The 20,642-nt window shown below is 34.7% G+C and overlaps 1 protein-coding gene and 1 non-coding gene across 2 annotated transcripts in view; one reads left to right on the forward strand and one right to left on the reverse strand.

The window, feature by feature from the left end:
- Lepr (leptin receptor) overlaps window positions 1–20,642 on the forward strand; it is an 85,916-nt gene that overhangs the window by 19,163 nt on the left and 46,111 nt on the right. Inside the window, exons 3-4 of the mRNA XM_077791213.1 lie at window positions 5,399–5,728; window positions 7,773–7,896. Of these exons, the coding sequence (XP_077647339.1) occupies window positions 5,399–5,728; window positions 7,773–7,896 (454 nt within the window). The remainder of the gene's footprint in view (window positions 1–5,398; window positions 5,729–7,772; window positions 7,897–20,642) is intronic.
- On the reverse strand, window positions 14,495–14,602 carry LOC113198346 (U6 spliceosomal RNA). Its single transcript, XR_003302830.1, has one exon. It is a non-coding gene; the product is annotated as a U6 spliceosomal RNA (small nuclear RNA).

Raw genomic sequence — 20,642 nt, forward strand, 5'->3', positions numbered from 1 at the left:
AAAAGTGGCAGGATTGGTTATCCTTGTCTTGTTCTAGATCTCAGAAGAAAAGATTTCAACTTTTCCTCATTTAGTATGATATTACCTGTGGGTTTATCATATATGGACTTTATTTTGTTGAGGTAAATTTCTTCTATTTCTGATTTGTTGAGAGGTTTATCATGGAGGGATGTTGAATTTTGTCAAATGATTTCTCTGAACATCTTGAAACTATCATATTGTTTTTGTTCTCTGTTCTATTTATGTGGTATGTCATTTGCATGTGTTGAACCGTCCTTGCATCCCTGGGTTGATCATGGTGAATGATCTCTTTAATTTACTATTGAATTGAGTTTGCTGTTTTGTTGAGGATTTTTGCCACTATGTTAATCAGGGATTTGGCCTATATTTTTGTTTATTTTCCTTTTGTTGTGTACTTGTCTGGTTTGGGAGTCAATTATGTAGAATGAGTTTGAAAGTGTTACATCATCTTCAACTTTTTGGAAGAGTTTGAGAATTGATTTTAGTTCTACTTTAAGTGGTTATTAGAATTTAACAGTGAAGTGATCAAGCCCTGAGATTTTCATTCATGGGAGAATTTTTATTACTGATTCAATCTTCTTTCTTGTTATTAGTATATTCAAATTTCTTGTTTCTTCATAATTCAATCTTAGAAGGTTGTATGAATTCCAGAATTTATTAATTCCTTCTATGATACCCAATTTGTTTGAGTATGATGATTTACATTTCTTTCAATCTTTTGTATTTCTGTGATCAATTTTTTTGTTATTTATTTTATAACTTTTTTTGAAGTAGGCATTTATTACCAAAAACATGTATTAGAACTTCTTTTGCTATATTCAATAAGTTTTGATATGTTGTGTCTTCATTTTCATTTCTTTCTTTCAAGAATTTTTAAAATTCCCTTTTAAATTTCTTCATCGACCCATTGGTTGTTCATTGACCCATTTTTTTTTTTTTTTTAGTTTTCAATGGACACAGCATTTTTATTTTATTTTTATATGGTGCTGAGGATCGAACCCAGCGCCCTGTGCATGCCAGGCAAGCACGCTACTGCTTGAGCCACATCCCCAGGCCCTGTTCCATTGGTTTTTAAATTTCCATGTATTTGTAAATTTTCTGGAGTTCCTCTTTTTAATTTTTTATTTTATATGAGGGATTGAGCCGAGGGGCATGTAACAATTGAGCCGTATCCTCAGCTCTTTTTTATTTTGAGTCAGGGTCTTGCTAAGTTGCTTAGGGCCTCCCTAAGTTGCTTTGAATTTAAGATCCTCCTGCTTCAGCCTCCCGAGCCATTGGGATTACAGGCTTGTGCCACTACGTCTAAAGTTATTCTTGTTATTCATTTCTAGTTTTATACCACTGTGGCCAGAAAAGATAATTGATTTCAGTCTTCTTGAATTTGGGAAGACTTATTTTGTTGCTTAACACGTAATCTATCCTGGAAAATGCTGCCTGTGCAGTTGAGAAGATTGTACATTCTGCAGCTGTGGATGGAATATTCTGTACATATATCTATAAGGTTCATTTGGTCTAAAGCGTAGTTTAAGTCCTTGATTTTCTATCTGGATGATCTGTCCATTGATAAAAATGGGGTGTTGAAGTTTCCTAATATTGGTGTATGGCAGTCTACCTCTCCTTTCAGACCCATTAATAATTGTTTGATATATTTTGTTTTCTACTTGCTCTTGAACTCCAGTAGCTTGAAATTTTGCTCTTTTGATGCTGTCCCATAAATTTCACAAGCTTCCTTTATTCCTTTTCATTCCCTTTTCTTTTTTCTCCTCTAATTGTACATCTTCAAATAACCCCTAGTTCATAGATTGTTCTGCTTTGTTAATTCTGTTATTGGTGCTCTCCATGCCCTTTTTTTATTTATCCATTCTGTTTTTCATTCCCAGTATTTCTGTTTGGCTTTTAAAATTATTATTATTTTAATGTCTCTGTTTTTCATATTCTGGTCCCTTATTTTTCCCATTTCTTTGAATCGTTTCTCTGTATTTTTTAAAATTTGTTGAATCTTTGAAAAAGTTTTCTTGATTTTTTGTCAAGCAGTATGTGCATCTTGATCTACTTATGATGGATCACTGGTACTTTATTTTTTCTATTTGATGCTGGCATGTTTCCCTGCTGATTCCTTTATCCTTGTGGTTATATATTGGTATTTGAAGTATATACTTATTCAAGTCTTTTCAGATTGGATTTGTTCAGGAACACTGTTTAGCAGGAAACCTGTGCAGAAACTCTGGTCATCTGGTAGGTCATCTTGTATGGTCCCCAGCTGTGGAAGCACTATAGGATGTCCTAAGGCCAAGACTTGTACAGCACACAGTGCCAACTGAGAATTTCTTGACTATCCAGGTGGGCACATCTCTGGGATACACTCAAAGCCCTCTGGTTGCCACAGCTATCACAGTACTTTATACACCTGAAGTCTTATCCATTGAGGCTTTCTTGCTTCTGAGGTTTGTCTCAAACCTAAGTCTTCTGTAATATAGGTCAGCAAACTTCTGATTCAGAGATCAGATCGATCAACCTTCTGATTCCAAAATCAGAGATCATTGCAAGGGCTGTGGGGGTCCAATCTTGCATTTGGGTGGGGCAGGTCAGGAGACTCACTTTTTAGGTACCAATATGTTTAGGAGCCATGGGTGTCTGAGTATTTTCATGCATGGATAGTTGTTTTAATTGATGTTTCTTTAGGGGATGATCAGTGGAGAGTTCTCATCTGTCTTCTTGCTTCACCTTCTCCAATTACTGGTAACTTTTCAACAAATGGTATTTACTTGCTTCTCATCATATTCTGATTTTAAAAAATCTGAATAATCTAATTTTGTTTAGGTTGCAAAGTTTTGAAATTAAAGTCAGGCTATCTTTAACTGAAATTATTTTATCTGGCAACTGTTACCTTTGTGTCAACTAGTTCTGAGCATAACTTTTGTTGCTCCAATGTAAAGGTGCTCTTGTAAGCTTCCTTACAAGTCCACCTTGTACATCCTGTTGTTTCTCATTGCAGCCATCTGTATCCTTCCAGAAAATACTCGGAATAGCTCCACTATTACAGATTTCCAAAAACCTACGTTACTGGGACTGTCAAAGAGAAATAATTATCATTTATATTCTTCATCTAATTTTATTATATATTTAAAAGAACTATTAATTATTCTTTATATTTTTTCTAATTTTTATTAGACTCATGTTTTATGCTGGCTTTTGAAAGATTTGTTTTAGCCTCACGGATCAGAAGATATCCTAGGTTATTATTACTGGACAGCATTTTGGAGAAAAATGCTGGATATCTTGCTTTTCAGGATTCATTCTGAGGGAAAGAAATATTTGCAAAGAAAGCATGTAAACAAAATAGTCTCATCTTTTAATTAAAGCAATTCAATTGCTGCTATGTTTATGAATTTAAATTGTTTGTTTATTTCAATATTTGAGGCTTTGAGATTAATTTCAGTTCAGTTCACTGAATTTTCCATGTGCAATTATAAAATAAAATGCTTTAATTAGTAGTATAACATATTCATGTTTTTAAAAAAACATAACAAAGAAACCCCACAAAACAAATATTAATTTTTTAAAAATTAAAATATTCTGATTTCATAGAGATCTTCTGTTTTCAGAAACAGAAGGTTGTTAGAAAGGTTGAAGTTCAGACAAATCCAGTTATACTGAACATTTTCTTTTGGTGATGTTAATGATACCTAATTGTCATCAGTGTGGGGATGGTAACATTACTCAAGTTAAACATTTTGACTTAATTTTTGCATCAATACATATTATATTACTTTATATTTAGAGAAAGGTTTAGAAACCAAACTAGTAAGTCAATACCTATATATTATATTTGAGTATTTTACACATTTTGCTTTTGTATTAAAAAAATTGTGAACTATATTTAAAGATTTCTTTGTTCTTACATTTTTAATAGATTTTATTTTTAAAATCAGTTTTAGACTCATAGCAAAATTGTGAGGAAGACACAGAGATTTTCTGTCTACTTGCTGCCTCCACACATTTGTAACCATCCCCATTATCAACATCCCTCCCCTGAATGGTAACATTTGCTAACTGATAAACTTTGGTGCTTCATCACCACCCAAAGTCTGCAGTTTGCATTAGGTTTCATTCTTGTACATTCCATGACTTTTGCCAAGTCTAATGACATTTGCCCACTGTTACAGGGTCATGCAGAGTAGTTTGACCCTCTGTTTGTCCTATGTGTTGTTTATTCATCTCTCTTTCTCCCAACTCCTGAAAACCACTGATCTTTTAAATATCTTCATAGTTCTGCCTTTTCCAGAATGGCACATAGTTGAGAATCAAACGATGTGTCTCCTTTTTCAGATGAGCTTCTTTTTCTTAGTATTATGCATTTAAATTTCCTCCTTGTCTTTTTATTGCTTGATAGCTCATTTCTTTTTAGAACTGATTAATATTTCTTTGTCTGAATGTACTGCAATTTATTTATCCATTCACCTACTGCAGAACACCTTTGTTGCTTCTATTTTCTTATATTTTTGCATTTACCATAATTCTTCAAATTCCACTGAAAGCCATACAACATTCTCAGAATTTTCATTCTACATTAGTGTATATATATGGCAACAAACTTTTTGGAATATTTCGATAATTTGTAAAACAAATGAACAAAACCCTTCCTCAGAATTGTATAGTTAATAATTATTTTATTTTCAAACAATTACTTATTTAAAGATTAATTTTTTTAATATTTCTTAGTAAAGGTTATATAAATGTTCTTAATCTTTATATTTAGAAAGTGATAATTAAATTAGCAGTTGAAATTTTCTGGAAGAAATCTGTTGCTGTGTATCACTTCTTGGAGAGTGCTAATTAGGGCATGCATGTTTTATATGATATCTTATATCTGAGGATCCTGGTCATAGTTTGTCCAACTATCCTCATGTCAGGACAAACTGTTTTCAAAAGCACTCAGTAAAAGCAGTGTTAATGTTTCGATTTTACTCTTCAATAAATGCTAAAAGAACGCTTTCATTTTTTGTTTATATAATTTCACATCCAGATATTTCTTATTTCTGCCAGACGTTAGAATGATTTTATTATAGAAAAGAAAAATAATATATTGTTAATGTCCATTCATTGAATTATAAATATGTTAGATTAACAAGGAAAAATGATGTGTGAACTTTCAAAAAAGAGCTGACAGAGTGTGGGAGTTATTTGAATAAATAAGTGAACAATCTCGAGTTTAACACATTGTAATATGGAAGCTCAGAGCTGGTCATTAAATATGACTGAGCACTTTGAAAGTTGAATAATTATTACTGGGTGCTACATGGTTTCAGATACTTTCAGCTTATATTTTAGTCAGAATGATGACTTACATTCTGTGTATCTTGTTAATGTCCTACAGAATTTCTTTGTGTGATAACTGCATTTAACTCGGCATATCTAATTACTCCCTGGAGATTCAAATTGTCTTGTATGCCAGCAAATGCAACTGGTGATGACTTCCTTTTGCCTGCTGGAACCTCCAAGAATGCTTCACGTTTGGATGGACATTATGAGGCAGTTGTTGAAGCTAAATTTAATTCAAGTGTTGCCTACATTTCTAACTTATCCCAAACAAAGTTCCACTGTTGTTTTTGGAATGAACAAGAAAAGAACTGCTCTGTATCTGAGGATGGCACCAATGGGAGGACATTTGTTTCAGCAGTAAATTCCTTAGTTTTTCAACATCTAAGTAAGTATTTTAATTTTCCAGACATTAACTGTTAGGTTTTAACTGTATCAAACAGAGTGTTTTAATTCTCTAAAACCTGTAGGAAACAGATGTCTTAGGATACTGTTCTTAACATATATTATTGCTTTTGTTATTAATAAAATTAGGATTTACCATATGACTGAGCTAATATATATGCTCCAAATTATTTTATATCCCATGAAAATGCAATAAGCGAACTCTTTTTTACCTTTAAGAACATTCCTTGTAGTCTTCTAAATTTGCTTTGATTTAACAAAATCATTGTATTTTTGTTAATTAGATAAAATATCAATTTATTAATGACAATGTTGAATGAGTTAAGTTTTAAATAGTTTAAAAATTCCAATGATTTGTTCAGGTAAGGCACCTCTCTAAAACCACATACATTTTAAATCAAGGGGTTTGTTGTTTTAAGTATAATGCATAATAAATATAGGTAGTCTAGTTAATAATTCTGCCTCTGAAAATATAAACAACAAAACTATTTACAGGTCTTCTGGAAAAGCTAAATAGACTAGAGTTAATTGATTTAACCTTATGAAGAGACTTTATAAAAATATAAGTGTAAAGCATAACACTTCCATGTGGGCCTCTCAGGATATTCCAATTGATACTCTTGCCATTTTGGTGCATGCATGGGCATGGATGACTTTTATAAGGTCTTATACTTTGGAGGATCTTGGGTACATTTTGTCCAGCTGTTCTGAAGTCAGGGTAAACACCTTGCCAAAAAAAAAAAAAAAAGTCTTCAGTAAAAAGCCATCTTTACATTTTGATTTTATTCTTTGTTTTGGGGGGCTAACCTGTACATTGTGGGATGCTAAGCAACAGCTCTGGACGTTACCCATTAGATGCCAGTAGCATTCCCTCCCCAACTGGAATGAAAAAAAGTCTCTAGGAATTGCCAGATATGCCCTGAAATACAAAATCAACCCTCATTCATCATCATTGATAGACATGATGATGTGGAGAAATACTCCAGTATGTTGAAATCAGTTTAGGAATAATGATGAAACATAAATATGAAATAAAATCATATTTAAAAAATAAGGTAATAGCAATAACTCACTGTGTCCCCAGTTCCATTCATAGCTATTAACTTCATTTTAAATGAGGTACTTTTTAAAATGTGTAAGGAAACTTAGCCAATTTAGTAATTATTAAATATGCCAAGAATTAAGTGAAGAAGTCAGGTCCCAGTGATGAGTCTTGAAATGATAAAATTATTTATGATTATTATTTTAATTTTATATTACATATGAAGGCTGATAACTATCTACTTCTAAGTGAGTTTAAATTTTTATAACTAAAATTGCTAAGTTAAGTAGTGATTCCTGAGGATTTCAGTTTATTCTTCTAAGTAGGCTGCTGCTTTCATAGGGCCAACAGTGTTTCAAGTCCCTAGTAGCTAGAAATCCTGGTTTGGGAAAATGTGTTAGTGTTAAGTTAGTTATGATTTCCAACATTTGCTATTCCTGCCTTATAAATTATGCATAGTTTATCTTCATCACATCAAGTGTGTGTGTGTTTCAATGTGTAGTGGAAATCTACTTTTATTAGTTGTATTTGGGGCCTATGATATTTTAATAAACAAAAATTTAAGACATGGATCATAGCTCAGATGTGAGTCACTGTGCCTTTATTTGCCAAAACAGCCATGTAAATATCCCTCTAGATTTGCTTATTCACTGATATCTATTGTTCTTTTTTCTCCTGAAAAGTGAAAAAGAACTGAATCAAGTGAATTTTGAGGTCTTTTGTCTGACTTAAGTGGTTTGTTATTAAAAACAATTTTGAGAAGAAATCATTGAATTTAATTCTCTTACATAACAAAGAAGGAAACTGAGGGTCACAGGTACTACATCACTTGGGCAAGCCTACCAGTAGTTAGAGCTTAGTCTTTTTCTCTCAGAACAGGCAATGGAAGTTGCTTCAGAACATAAGTAAATTCAATTTAGCTCTTCTCTTTCACTGAGTTGTTCAGAATGTTTTTCAGACTTAATGCAGTTTATTTTTAATTCAGGTGCAAACTGGAACATACAGTGCTGGATGAAAGGGGACTTGAATCTATTCATCTGTTACATGGAGCCATTATTAAAGAATTCTTTCAAGAATTATGACCTTAAGGTCCATCTTTTTTATTTTCTGTAAGTAACAAATAATTAATTTGGCCATTTCTGCAGAGTTTTTTTTTTCCTGAAATGCAAGAGTTTCTGTCTACAAAAGTATATTATGAAACCTCTCCCATCCCTACATTTCCTTTAATAGCAAACCATTTATAGAGGGTTCTTTGCATATATGTTTCTTTTTATGTGCAACACTCTTCTCCATTAGATTTCCTTTTTGCTCCTCCTGTTGATTAAGGTAGCAAGATATTGCAGATATGAATAGGCATATAGTCTGAAAGAAAAATGAACTCAGTTCAGGGATCCTAGATATTTAAGTGGAAAAGGGAAAAACTTATTTTGTATTTCTTCCTCAGGTAAATTTTTTCTATATGTGATATTTTTTGGTTAATTAAAAATACAAATACTTGATATTTATCTGTGTTAGGCAGAGAACCAAAAAAGTGGTTTGAAATAGCCATATATTTATAATTCTATCAGGTAATATATTCAAGTTTTCTTATATGCTCCAATAATAATATGAACTCTTAATTTTAACTCTAATTTTTTTCTCATTCATTCTTTTATTTGGTACTTAAAGAGAAACTTGACTCCTTTAGTACTATAGTTACTGAGACATAACATGGGGTGATATGCTAAAACCTATCCATATGAAGACAAATGGAGACACAAAGTAGAGTTCTGGTTATCAGGTGCCTGGAGGAGGGGATATCCCGTAGGGAGTCATTGCTTGATGGATTCTGAGTTTTAGTTTGAGAAGATGAAAAAAGCTCTGGAGTCATATGGTGGTGAAAGTTGCACAACAGCATGAACGTATTGATGTTGCTGAATTTGACACTAAAAGTAGTTACAGTGGCAAATTTTGTATTACATATATTTTACCACAATAAAATGTTTTTGAAAAGAAAATTAAAAATATAAAGATGAATAGTTATGACTCTGCCCTTGAGGTGGTTGTAGGCTAGTGCTTGGGACAGACATGTATAAAGTTTCAGTTTCAGTGGTTACTTAGACGTACTTGGTGGGTACATGCTGCTTTGGCAGCCCTTGACTCTTGAGAGGGCATTCAGTCCAACTGGTAAGAAAAGAGAGGAGGGAGGGAGGGAAGGTTACTTAAGGAAGGATACGGCTGAGTTGAATTTTTAACTGTAAATAAGAACTAACAGGAACATGTGTGGGCAGTGTAGTATTTTGCAGAGATCAGCATCATGTGAATACTTTATGAAAATTTAAGTTAGGTAGCTCCAACCCAGAACTAGTAAATCCACATTCTGGAGATGGGCCTCACTAATCCTTATTTTACCAAGCCCTTTAGATGATTCTTTAGAACTCAACTTTGAGAGTCCCTGGTATAGAAGTTGATATGACATATTACCTGGTCATACCACTTAGTAATGTACACACATAGCACTTACTATGCTGAGCAGTAGTTCTACCTGTAGAAATTAACTCAATGGAAATATTTACATAAATGCTTAAAGTTATTTGTTTAATGAATAAAAAAAGCTTCTATTTTTCTTTCTAATTTACCCTACAGAAATGTTTTAATTAGCCAAAAATTATTAATAAAGTAATAATTTCAAGAGAAGTTGAGTGACCAATGCTCAAATATAGCAGAAAGATATAATAAGGTCAGATTTATATCAATGGACTTGACAATGTAGAAGTAATGGATACTGTAATAGAGGTTTTGTTTTGTTGTGTTTAGGTACTAGGGATTGAACTCAGGGGCACTCGGTTACTGAGCCATATCCCCAGCCCTATTTTTTATTTTATTTAGAGACAGGGTCTCACTCACTGAGTTGCTTAGTGCCTTGCTTTTTGACTGAGGCTGGCTTTGAACTCACTATCCTCTTGCCTCAGCTTTCCGAGCTGCTGGGATTACAGGTATGCACCACTGTGCCCAGTTTGGTTTAGAGGTTTAATGATTGGGCTATGAGAGCCTTAATCTAATCAATTCCTCAGGCTCTTGATGAGAGGGGCTTTGAGAGCTGGAACTTATATACTCAAGGAGGTGTGGAGGAGGTGTCTCTGAGGGGGCATACTATGGCATGTTCTGAGAATGTGGAAAAACACTGGTTACAGGAACCACTTGCTGCTGCCTAGGTGGGAAACCTTTGCTAGGCGATACTTTTCAATAATGGGAAGCAAAACAGGAAGGACCAGGTTCTTTGTTCCTCCACTAGCCTTCTACTCTTCCACTAGCACTCCTATAGGTAGTTTTTTTAAAAAAAAATTTTTTTAATAAAAACCTAGGTGGTAGAATATTGTGGTTTGCAGAGTTCTAGCCCCAGCCTGGCAAAACAAGGTGGCTTTGAAGCTGAGAGGCAGCACCCCATTGCCAGTACAGTCCACCCCTTTGGCTTCTCAGCCCCCACTCTCCAGTCTGTATATTTTTGAGTTTTTCTACAACTTTCCTATACTTCATGCTTTCACTTAGTAAGATGCATCTACACTTTAAACAAAAAGAGGCATTCTTATCCTCTCTCTCAAGTGAGATAATGGTTTGCCCCAGTCGTCATTGTATACATTTTCCTTTTCCTTCCTTCCTTCTTTTTTTTTTTTTTTTTTGGTGGTACTGGGAATTGAACCACGGGTACTCTGCCCTTGAGCTATATCTCCTCCTGCCTCAGCCTCCCGAGTTATTAGAATTATAGGCGTGCCATTTCTGGGCAATATTAATTGCTTCTTATACTCAGGCATAATCCTACCTGAATGAATATTCTAGAAGCTAAATTTTAAAGTTAACACTATCAAGAATTCTTATATAAAATTACAAGGAGGAGATTGAGAAAAAATTAGTGAATATAATATATTATAAACACATGCATACCGAAGCATACTATAGATATCCAAAGTGAATAGCTGTCTTAGTCCATTTCCTATTGCTGCAGCAGAATACCACAGACTGTGTAATTAGTAAAGGAAACTTCTTTCTCTCAGTTGGGAAGGTGGGAAATCCAAAATCAAGGGGCTGAAAGTAGTAGAAGCAGATCACAAAATGAGAGGGTAAGAGGCAGGAGAGTGTGTAGGCTCAATTCTATAACAAAGCCATTCCTATGATAATGGCCTTAATTCTTTCATGACCTAATTACCTCTTAAAAGACCCAGGTCTCAATAGCATCACAGTGGCAATGAATTTCAATATGAGTTTTGGAGGGACTTTGAAATCATAGCAATAGTTAAAGGATAGGAAAGCATGAGCTTGTTTCTAGCCTGTAGAAAATGACTCATGGGGAAAGAAAATTGAAAGATATGGTAGAAGGAGACCCACTGAAGACATTTATGGAGAGTGAATAATTGAAAGGCAACAACCAGAGAAAGACTACAAATGTGATTTGTCTTAAAATGAAGGAGGCTGTTTTGGTTAGCTGTCCATCTCTGTGAAAGAATATCTGAGATAATAAATTGATAAGGAGGTTGACAGTTTCTGAATTTTACTTCCTGGTTGCTTGGCTTTGTTGCCTTTGGCCTGTGGTGAGGCATAGCATCATGATGGGGGTTCATGGGGGGAGCAAAGCTGTTCATCTCATGGCAGCTGGGAAAAGAAAGATGGAGAAGGAGGGAGGGGAAGGGGTCAGCGTCCCAATATCCCCTTTGAAGGCATGCCCCCAGTGATCTAACTTCCTTCCATAAGGCCCCTTTTTCTAAAGGGGCCACCACCTCCCAACAGTGCTACAGGCTGGTAACCAAGCCTTAGACACATGGCCTTTGAGAAACATTTAAGATCTAAACTGTAACAGGTTCATTTCCGCTAATTAAGTATTGAGAGAAGAAAGCAAGCACTGTGGTAGATGAAGACACATTTTAGATTTGGGGCAGAAATTTTCCTGCTTTATTGAGCAAATAAGTTTGAGTTCAGAGAAAAGCATTCCTTTGCAAAATGGTACATTCCTACAATGAGTCTAATGCTTTGGATGGTGACCAAATACTGGTGCCTAAGTTAGAGAATTTAAAATCTTACTGGCAGGCTTAGAGCAGTGGTATTCAGTTTTAAAGTTACGTGAACATGTGTGAGGATTTATATATAAATATATATATTGCAGAGCATTAAAAGTTTGAGTAGTAACTTGGCTATACCTGATAATTTTTACTTTAATCAAGTCAACTAAACATTTATGTAAATGACAGAACCCAGAAAAATGAGAAAATTGTGATAACTTAATGAGTTTTTAAAACTCACGTATTTGACAAATCCAAGATTATTTTTTTTTTGCCTGGTGTTTTATTTGAGAATCAGTTTTCTAAAATTATTATAATCATTTATATTTCTGGTAACTGGAGAAACAGTCTCTCAATTTTTTTGTGCCAAATTATAGCTCTCTGTGATTTGGTTAGTATGTATGTCCATTGTATCAATGATCACCTTCTACTTCTGCCTTGACTTGTTTCTATGTGTTTCTTTAGGCACTATAGCTCCAAATAATTTAAATAAACCTCCTCAGATGAAAATGAAGAATTGGTCAGTATAACAAATGAGATCTCTATAGAAGGGAAAATCCATCATGGTGGTTTAATCTCTCCTTTTGTGGACATCAGGGAATTCATGAGAGAAATCTTTTTAAGGCTTCTATGCGTAAAAAAAATATTGTTTTAAGAAACTACAAACCTAAGGGATTTTAAACCCCATATATTCATCTGCTAAGGGAAAGCATTATTTGAGCTCAGATATTAATGTTTGTCAGAGAATCTGGAGAGGCGCCTTAGAAATGGGATATTTTGAAAACTGCTTCAGACGTTTTATCTGAGACCTAGGAAAGAAATCGTCTTTTTCCTTCATAAGGTCTGCTGTGTCTACTAGACACTGAGCTGAGTGTGGGGAACACTGTTCATCACTATAGGATCCACTCTGGCTCTCATGGAGTTAACAGGGTTCTAAAAACAAGACATAAGAGCCAAGTTTAAAAATACTGTGATGTAATAAATTTAGGGACTTGTAGAAACATACCCAGGAACATCCAGCCCACTTTAGGGTGGGCAGAGGAGAATGAGCCAGAGAGAGGAGAGCATTCTCAAAGACCCAGAGTCACATATGGCATGTTTGAGGACTGGAAATGTTGGATGTGCTTGGGCTGGTAATGAAGAGAGGTCAAGGCAAAGGAATAAGTCAGGGCAGATCATGAGGATCCCTGCGGGTCATGTTCATGAGTTTGGACTTTTGTAATTACTAATATCTAGTTTGCTTTGTTTCATCACAGTTACTGTCAGTATTCTTAGTGATTTCAGCAGCCAGGTGGATGATCTCCCAGTTCCTTGAATGCTTTTGGTATTATATTTTTGCCTCAACTAGTTCACTCATTCTCTGGACTTTGTCATTACTGGTGATCTTGCTTTTTCTGTAATCTCAGTTTTGAGAGCCCCACTCTTAGACTGCTCTTCCCTAACCCCTCATGTTAGTCATTCCCTCTGTTACCTAACTCCAGGGATAATTCCCAATGGTTGTTGGCTTGACCCTCTGGGTACTTATTTCTGGCCTGAGCCACCCATTTGGAAGGTAGCACATATCTGTCCCTGAGCAGTTTTCTCAGCCTACCTGTTGTCGGTGCAATTTTAGGGGAACCCTGTGGCTTTTTTCTATTTTGTATAGTCTCTGTCTTTAAGTCTTTATGTTAAGGGCATTTCTACTAATTTAATTCTCTCATAGAAACACATGGACCTTGTGTGAAATTTACTCCACTTGGTTTTTGGGATTATCTCCTGGAGATAAGCCCTTTTCTTTTAAATCTTTGCTCAGAAACAATTTCTTACTGTTAGGCCACATGCCATTGGGAAATACTCTGCACTTCAAAATTATCATGTCCTGGTTCCTTTTGTTTAACAGCCTTTTCTTCAGTGCTTTTCTCTCCTCTTTCAGCAAGAAGAGACTCTGAGGTCTGCTTGCTTGCAAACTCCTGTGAAGCCCCATCAGGAGTTGTATTCTATGCTTTCCACATAAACATAATGGAGGTGGTATCACTAAGTTCTGCCACTATTCAAGAAAGTTCTCCTTTCTTCCAGTTTCTATAACATGTTTCTCATATCCTTTTTGCCCTCACTGGCAGTATCCTTAAAGTCTAGATCCATTTTTTTAAAAAAATTGCCATTTCTTTTCTTCCACCTTTTAATTAGTGCATTATAGTTGTACATAATGGTGGGACACATTGCTATATATTTGAATATGCACACAATATAACAATATAATTTGGCCAATATCATTCCCCAGAAGTTCCACTTGAAGTCTAGATTCCTACTAACAGCCTGTTCAAGGCACCTTACACTTTTCTTGCTATGTTTCCTCAAATCCTTCTTGTCTCTGTGTGTTGTCTGGTTTCAAAGCCACTCCTATATTTTAAGTATTTAGTATCCCATCCCCTTGTTCCAATATATGCACGAATTATCTGTTAGAACTGCCTTTTCCAGTTCTATGAAGAATGCCATTGGTATTTTGATGGGGATTGCATTGAATCTGTGTAACATGGTAGTATGTCCATTTTGATAGTATTAATTCTATCTGTTCATGAACATGGGAGGTATCTTTCTGGTTTTTTTTTTCAGTATTCTATAGTTTTCATTGAAGAGCTCCTTTACATCCTTTGTTACATTAGTTCCCAAGTATTTTATTTTTTATTTTGTTTTCTTTTAAAAGTTGGAATCCTTCATGAATTTTGCATGTCATCCTTGTGCAGGGGCCATGCTAATCTTCTCTGTATCATTCCAATTTTAGTACATGTGCTGCCAAAGTGAGCACTTATTTTGTTTTGTTTTTTTGAGTTTATTGTGAATGGAATAGTTTTCCTAATTTCTTTTCAGCAGATTCATTATTGGAGTATAGGAAAGTGATTGATTTATGAATGTTGATCTTATATCCTGCTACTTTACCAAATTTGTTTGTCAGCTGTAGAAGTCTTCTGTTGGAGTTTTGGGGTCCTCTAAATATAGAATAATGTCATCAGTAAACAGATAAATTGCCCTCTTCTTTCCCTTTTCATATCCCTTTAATTTTCTTTTCTTGTCTGACTGTTCTGGCTAGAGTTTCGAGGACTCTATTGAATAGAAGAGGTAAGAATGGGCATCCTTGTCTTGTTCTTGTTTTTAGAGGAAATGCTTTCCATTTTTCTCTCTTCAGTATAATATTGGCCTTATACACAATGGAGTATTACTCAGTAATAAATGAGAGTGAAATTATGGCATTTGCCGGTAAATGATGGAACTGGAGATGATCATGCTAAATGAATTTAGTCACCAGACTCATTAAGTCAAAGGTTGAATGTTTTCTCTGATATGTGGAGGCTAGTTCAAAATAATGGGGTAAGGGGAAGGGAAGGAAGGATGGGTTCCATCAAAATAGAAGAAAGGTCAGTAGACTAGATGAAGGGGATTGAGGGAAAAGGAAAAGGGATGGGATAAGGGAAGTATAGTGAAATGAGTCTGACCTAACTGTTCTCTGTACATATATGAATATACCATAGTGAATCACACCATCATGTGTATCCATAAGACACTAACTAAAAACAAATAGACAAAAACATAAAATAAACAAACAAAACCTAAAAATAAATAGTATGGATTTTTATTTTATGGACAATAATCTTTTACTGTCATTATTTAGTTACTCAGATTGACTCATTTGGCCTGTGGAAGCCTATTTAAGCTGATTTTTGTGTTCTTTCATTTTGTGTCCCTTTATTTTATTTTATTTTTTTGAGAACTTTCCTATTTTCTGTCATTATAGGACGTTCCAGGTTGATCTTATATTTTTCCTGATATAGCATAAGAATCAGACATTTCTCCAGGGAACCTATAGTCTTATTGGAAAAGGTATCTTCAAACTAGTATCTGGAGGCTGGTGCTCATTGTTAGTGAGTTGACATTGTTTCTAGTCCTTTCATAAAGGACATAAAGCTACTCATATGTATGTGTGTGTACAATATACAACACAAGTTAGAACCACAGGGCCCATTTCTTTTTTTTTTTTTTCCCTCTCTCTCTATCTCTTAACTCCTTCTCTGGCAGTGAGAAACCTGGCTTCCCTTTTCCACAGTACATAGTTGTGTATTACTTATTTGCTTAGCCCTAGAGTACACATAAGGTAGTTTCGGAATGTCTAACCCATACCACTGTGAAAAAAAAAAACATACCAAACAGAGTACGATATTGTTTACACTCATTTTGACTTTGCTAAGGCTGAAGGTTACATGATCAAAATATTTTGTTCCAAAGTTAATCAGGATGGGTCTTCCCCCTCCCTTCTGTGTGGTTATGTTATTAACTTGACAGATTGATGGGTTCATTTGTTTCTGTTTGCATTCCTCTTTTTTTTTTTTTTAATTCTCCTCCTCTCATCCTTGTTGATTTTCTGTTTGCTCAGTTGTATCTTAGTTGGAAGAGTATCTTGTGTTTTACAAAATACTTCATAAGCTTATGTCCTTGAAAAAGGACATATCTGGTTAGTCCTCACCTTTGCCCAATTCAGTAGGTCTGAGGTGGAGCTTGATTGTTTGCATTTATGAAAAACAGAATCCTTAGTCCCAAACTTACTGAATTCTTCAAGAAAGGTCTAGGAATTTAGTTTAACAAGAGCTTCAAGTGATTTTAATGATGAGATTAGTTTGAGACACTAACTTGGTCTGTAAATTCCTTGGGATAAGCAAGGTAAATTGGTTAACATTTTGATAGATTTTCCAGTGTAAGATTAAAAATAAGTGACTTGATTAAATGATTTATGAAACTAATACTAAGTATTCTAATCTCTCTTCACTGTTTTTGTCTATTATGTTTTGCTATCAGTTTATATAACAATAATGTGGGTGGCACACCTTTGCTGTTATTTCTGTCATAACCTAGTGCAGATTACTATTTGGGGAAGTTTTAACATATTCATAGAGAAATTTGGGGGAAAGAAAAAAAATTGGATCAAGGGTCAGAGGACAGAGGGTACTTTCTATAACTGTGTATGGCTACCTAAACTCTTATGTCTGTAACTTATGAGTAGAAAAATTTCTCAAAAAAAAATTTGCAGAGAAGCCATTTTTTAAAATATTTATTTTTTAGGTGTAGATGGAGACAACACAATGCCTTTATTTTTATGTGGTGCTGAGGATTGAACCCGGGTCCCACCCGAGCTAGGCGAGCGCTCTACTGCGAGCCACAATCCCAGCCCTGAGAAGCCAAATTTAACATTCATTTGATAAATGTTTTTATACCATTTTCACTTTCAATTAAAGTTTATTCATATATATCAAGGGGTGAAACAAACAGTGGCACGTGTGTGTGTGTGTGTGTGTATGTGTTGGCAAGGCATAAAAGACTTTGTTGCATACAAAACTTTCAAAAATTCTTAAGATTTAGTTCTTTTAATTCAGGTATATCTCTATTTTATAAAATGGATGATTCTTTTATTCTTATATGTTTAAAAATCACCAAAAATTTTAGATTTCTGTTTAATATCCATGAAGACTTAAAAGTCATTTGGAAAGTAAATGTTCTTAATTCTTTTGTTGACTTGGGCATGTAAGGAGGCTGGTTCCAGGTCTTCTTACACAGACTTGGAAGAACTCTCATGTATATGAGAAATATGTAGTGTTTTTCCTCACAGAACAAGTAATGTGAGCATATAATTCTGTAATATTCTGACTTATAGAAACATTAACATAATTCAGATTACAGTTATTCTTCAGCTGTAGAACTAATGTCTTATTGACCCTAAATAAAAATAGCAGTCAGAGAGATTTGCCTTGCAGTCATAAGGCATGTAGTGAGTGTAACGAAATGACACCAAATGTGGGGCATAAGACTTTAGTTGAGTTCCAGTTCTGTGCTCTCTCTGGGCCTGTTTCCTAACCTATAAAGCAGACACAGTTACCTTACTGTAGGATCGATAAGGCTGGACACCCGAGGAATTTTCAGGAAGCAGGTTTATTGGCTGCAGCAATTCAGAGGGGTTAGTACCTAAAAATCTCTGGACCCTGTGTCTAGAACTTCTTTCAGATTTATACTCAGTGGGGTAGTTACTTGACAGTGGGTAGCTACAGAAGTTACTCTTTGTTATATGTTTTAGGTCAGACAGGTTCCACAAGTTTTTACCAAGGAAAACAGTAACTTTTTTATAGCAAGCTCTCTTGAGAGTCTATCTTACCTTTTGTTTGCAAACCTAGCATTTACAAGAAAGAGGAAGCTTCAAACACATTGAGCTCTCTGCAGAAATCCTGTTGACCCTATAAAATCTTGCTGACAAGAAGCTTAATTATGGTGGGTCTTTTGAGGCCTACTTCAATCTGACAAGGTAGTTTGAAAACTTGGGTTAAATAATGTTCCTAGAAGTGTTTCATGTCAATTGTAATAATGAAATTATCAGTATATTGAACAAATTTCTCTATTTTTGTGTCCTTTGTTCATCAAGAATTCCTTTGGAGGGAGTAAAAAATGTTTTGGGACTAAATATGGGGTGAGCAAAAAATAAATTGTTTTTAATTGGGTACCAGGGATTGAACTAAGGGGCACTTGGCCACTGAGCCACATCCCCAATCCTATTTTGTGTTTCATCTAGAGACACGGTCTCACTGAGTTTCTTATTGTCTTGCTTTTGCTGAGGCTGCCTTTGAACTCACAATCCTCCTGCCTCAGCCTCCCAAGCTGATGGATTACAGGAGTGAGCCACCTCAACTGGCTAAATTTTTTTCTTAAAGGAACAGATAGTAAGTATTTTTGACTTTGCATACCATAATGTCTGTTACAAGTATTTAACTCTGCCCTTGTATACACACAGCCATTGTTAACTCTGTAAATGAATTAGCTTGACTACATTTATGGATGCTGAAATTTGAGCTTCATGTCATTTCCACATATCACAACAGATCCTTTTTTTTTTAACTTTTGAAAATGTAGGAAACCATTCTTAAGGCTGTACAAAACAAAAACAAAAACAAAAAAATGGCAGAAGGATGGATTTGGTTGTGGGCTATAATTTGCTGACCCCTACCTTAGAACATATAGAAATTAGATTTAGATTAAATTCTTATGATTTCATAATGAAGTTTTCTGTTGCAGTGATTTGGGAAATTTCTGAAAGGAGCTGCTGCTTTTTAAAAAAACAAATTATGAATTGCTGTAACGAATGTATTTATAATATGGATACTACATATAGTCACTATTAAGGGTATATCCTGTCATGCATGATTTTTGCATATATTATAATTGCTACCCTAGCTCAATGTTAGATTGCTTGCCTAGCATGTGTGAGACACTGGGTTCAATCCTCAGCACCGCATATCAATCAATCAATCGATCAATCACTGCCAAAATGAGAAATAAATAAATAAATAACACAATAGTGTTGGAAAAACTATATAGTAATCTGATAGTCAGCTATTTTTTTAATAAAAATCCACTGTATTTAGAAAAGGATGACATTGGGGAAACCATCTAAGTAAGATGATATGCTTCTAATTTTTTGTCTTATAAAAGAAAAAAATATGACTAGAATTTTCTAATCTTTAAAAATATTAGTGGAAAATATGTGTCTTATTTTGTGTTCAGTCTGGTTTTGTCTTAAGATCTAGTAGTTCTCCAATTAGAATGGCAGTCATCAAGAATACAAATACTAACTGCTGATGAGGATGTTGTACACTGATGCACTGTTGGTGGGACTGTAAATGAGTACAATCACTTTGGAAAGCATTAGGGAGATTTCTGAAAAGACTAGGAATGGAACCACCATAAGGCCAAGCCATCCCACTCCTCTGTATATATCCAAAAGATCTAAAGTCAGTACATTGTAATGATACAGTCATTTCAATGTTCATACAGCACAATTCACAATAGCCACGTTAAGGAATCAGCCTAGGTGTCCCTTGTTTTAGATGAACGGAGAAGGAAAATATCAACCATAAAAAAAGAAACAGGTATGTCATTTGCTGGTAAATGGATGGAACTGGAGAACACCATCCTAAGTGAAATAAGCCAGATTCAGAAAGTCAAGGGTCGAATGTTTTCTCTCATATGTGGAAGCTAGAGAGAAATAAGGAATTTTTTAAAAAGGGGTTCTCATGAAAATAGAAGGGGATCAATCGTAGAGGGAGAGAAAGGGGATTGAGGGAGAAGGAGGAGTGAGGGGAAAGGGGAAGAATTGTGGAATGAAATTGACCAAACTGCTATGTGCATGTATGAATATATCATGATGAATTTCACAATTCCATATCTATAATGTACCAGTCAAAAAAAAAAAAACAAAAGAAGGAAGATCAATAGCATAAAGGAAGGGATCAGGGGGAAGGAGAAGAGGAGGGAAGCAGGGGGATACTACTAGGGATTGAAATGGAGCAAATTATGTTATATGTATTTTTGAATATGTCAGAGTGAACTTCACAATTATGTATAATTATATTGCATGAATAAATAAATATATAGGGGAGTTTTTTGTCAAAGAAGAACATACCTTGCAGACATGTTTCTGACTTAAAATACCACAATTTATTCAATTTGTTTATACCTTTTTGTTAAAACTTGTAATATTTGAAAAACATGTAGAAGACTTTTTAAAAAAATTGTATTAACTGGCTTTATTTAAAAGTGCAAATAAAATTGAAAACACTAAGTCATGCTGATTCAAAACAATATTTCATGGGTGTATAGCAATTAAAAAATTTTAAGGGGCTGGGGTTGTGGCTCAGTGGTAGAGCGCTAGCCTAGCACGTGCAAGGCCCTGGGTTCAATCTTTGGCACCACATAAAAATAAATAAATAAAATAAAAGTATTGTGTCCAACTACAACTAAAAAATAAATATTTAAAA

Source organism: Urocitellus parryii, chromosome 11, assembly GCF_045843805.1.
Source record: "Urocitellus parryii isolate mUroPar1 chromosome 11, mUroPar1.hap1, whole genome shotgun sequence".
Lineage (NCBI taxonomy): Eukaryota > Metazoa > Chordata > Mammalia > Rodentia > Sciuridae > Urocitellus > Urocitellus parryii.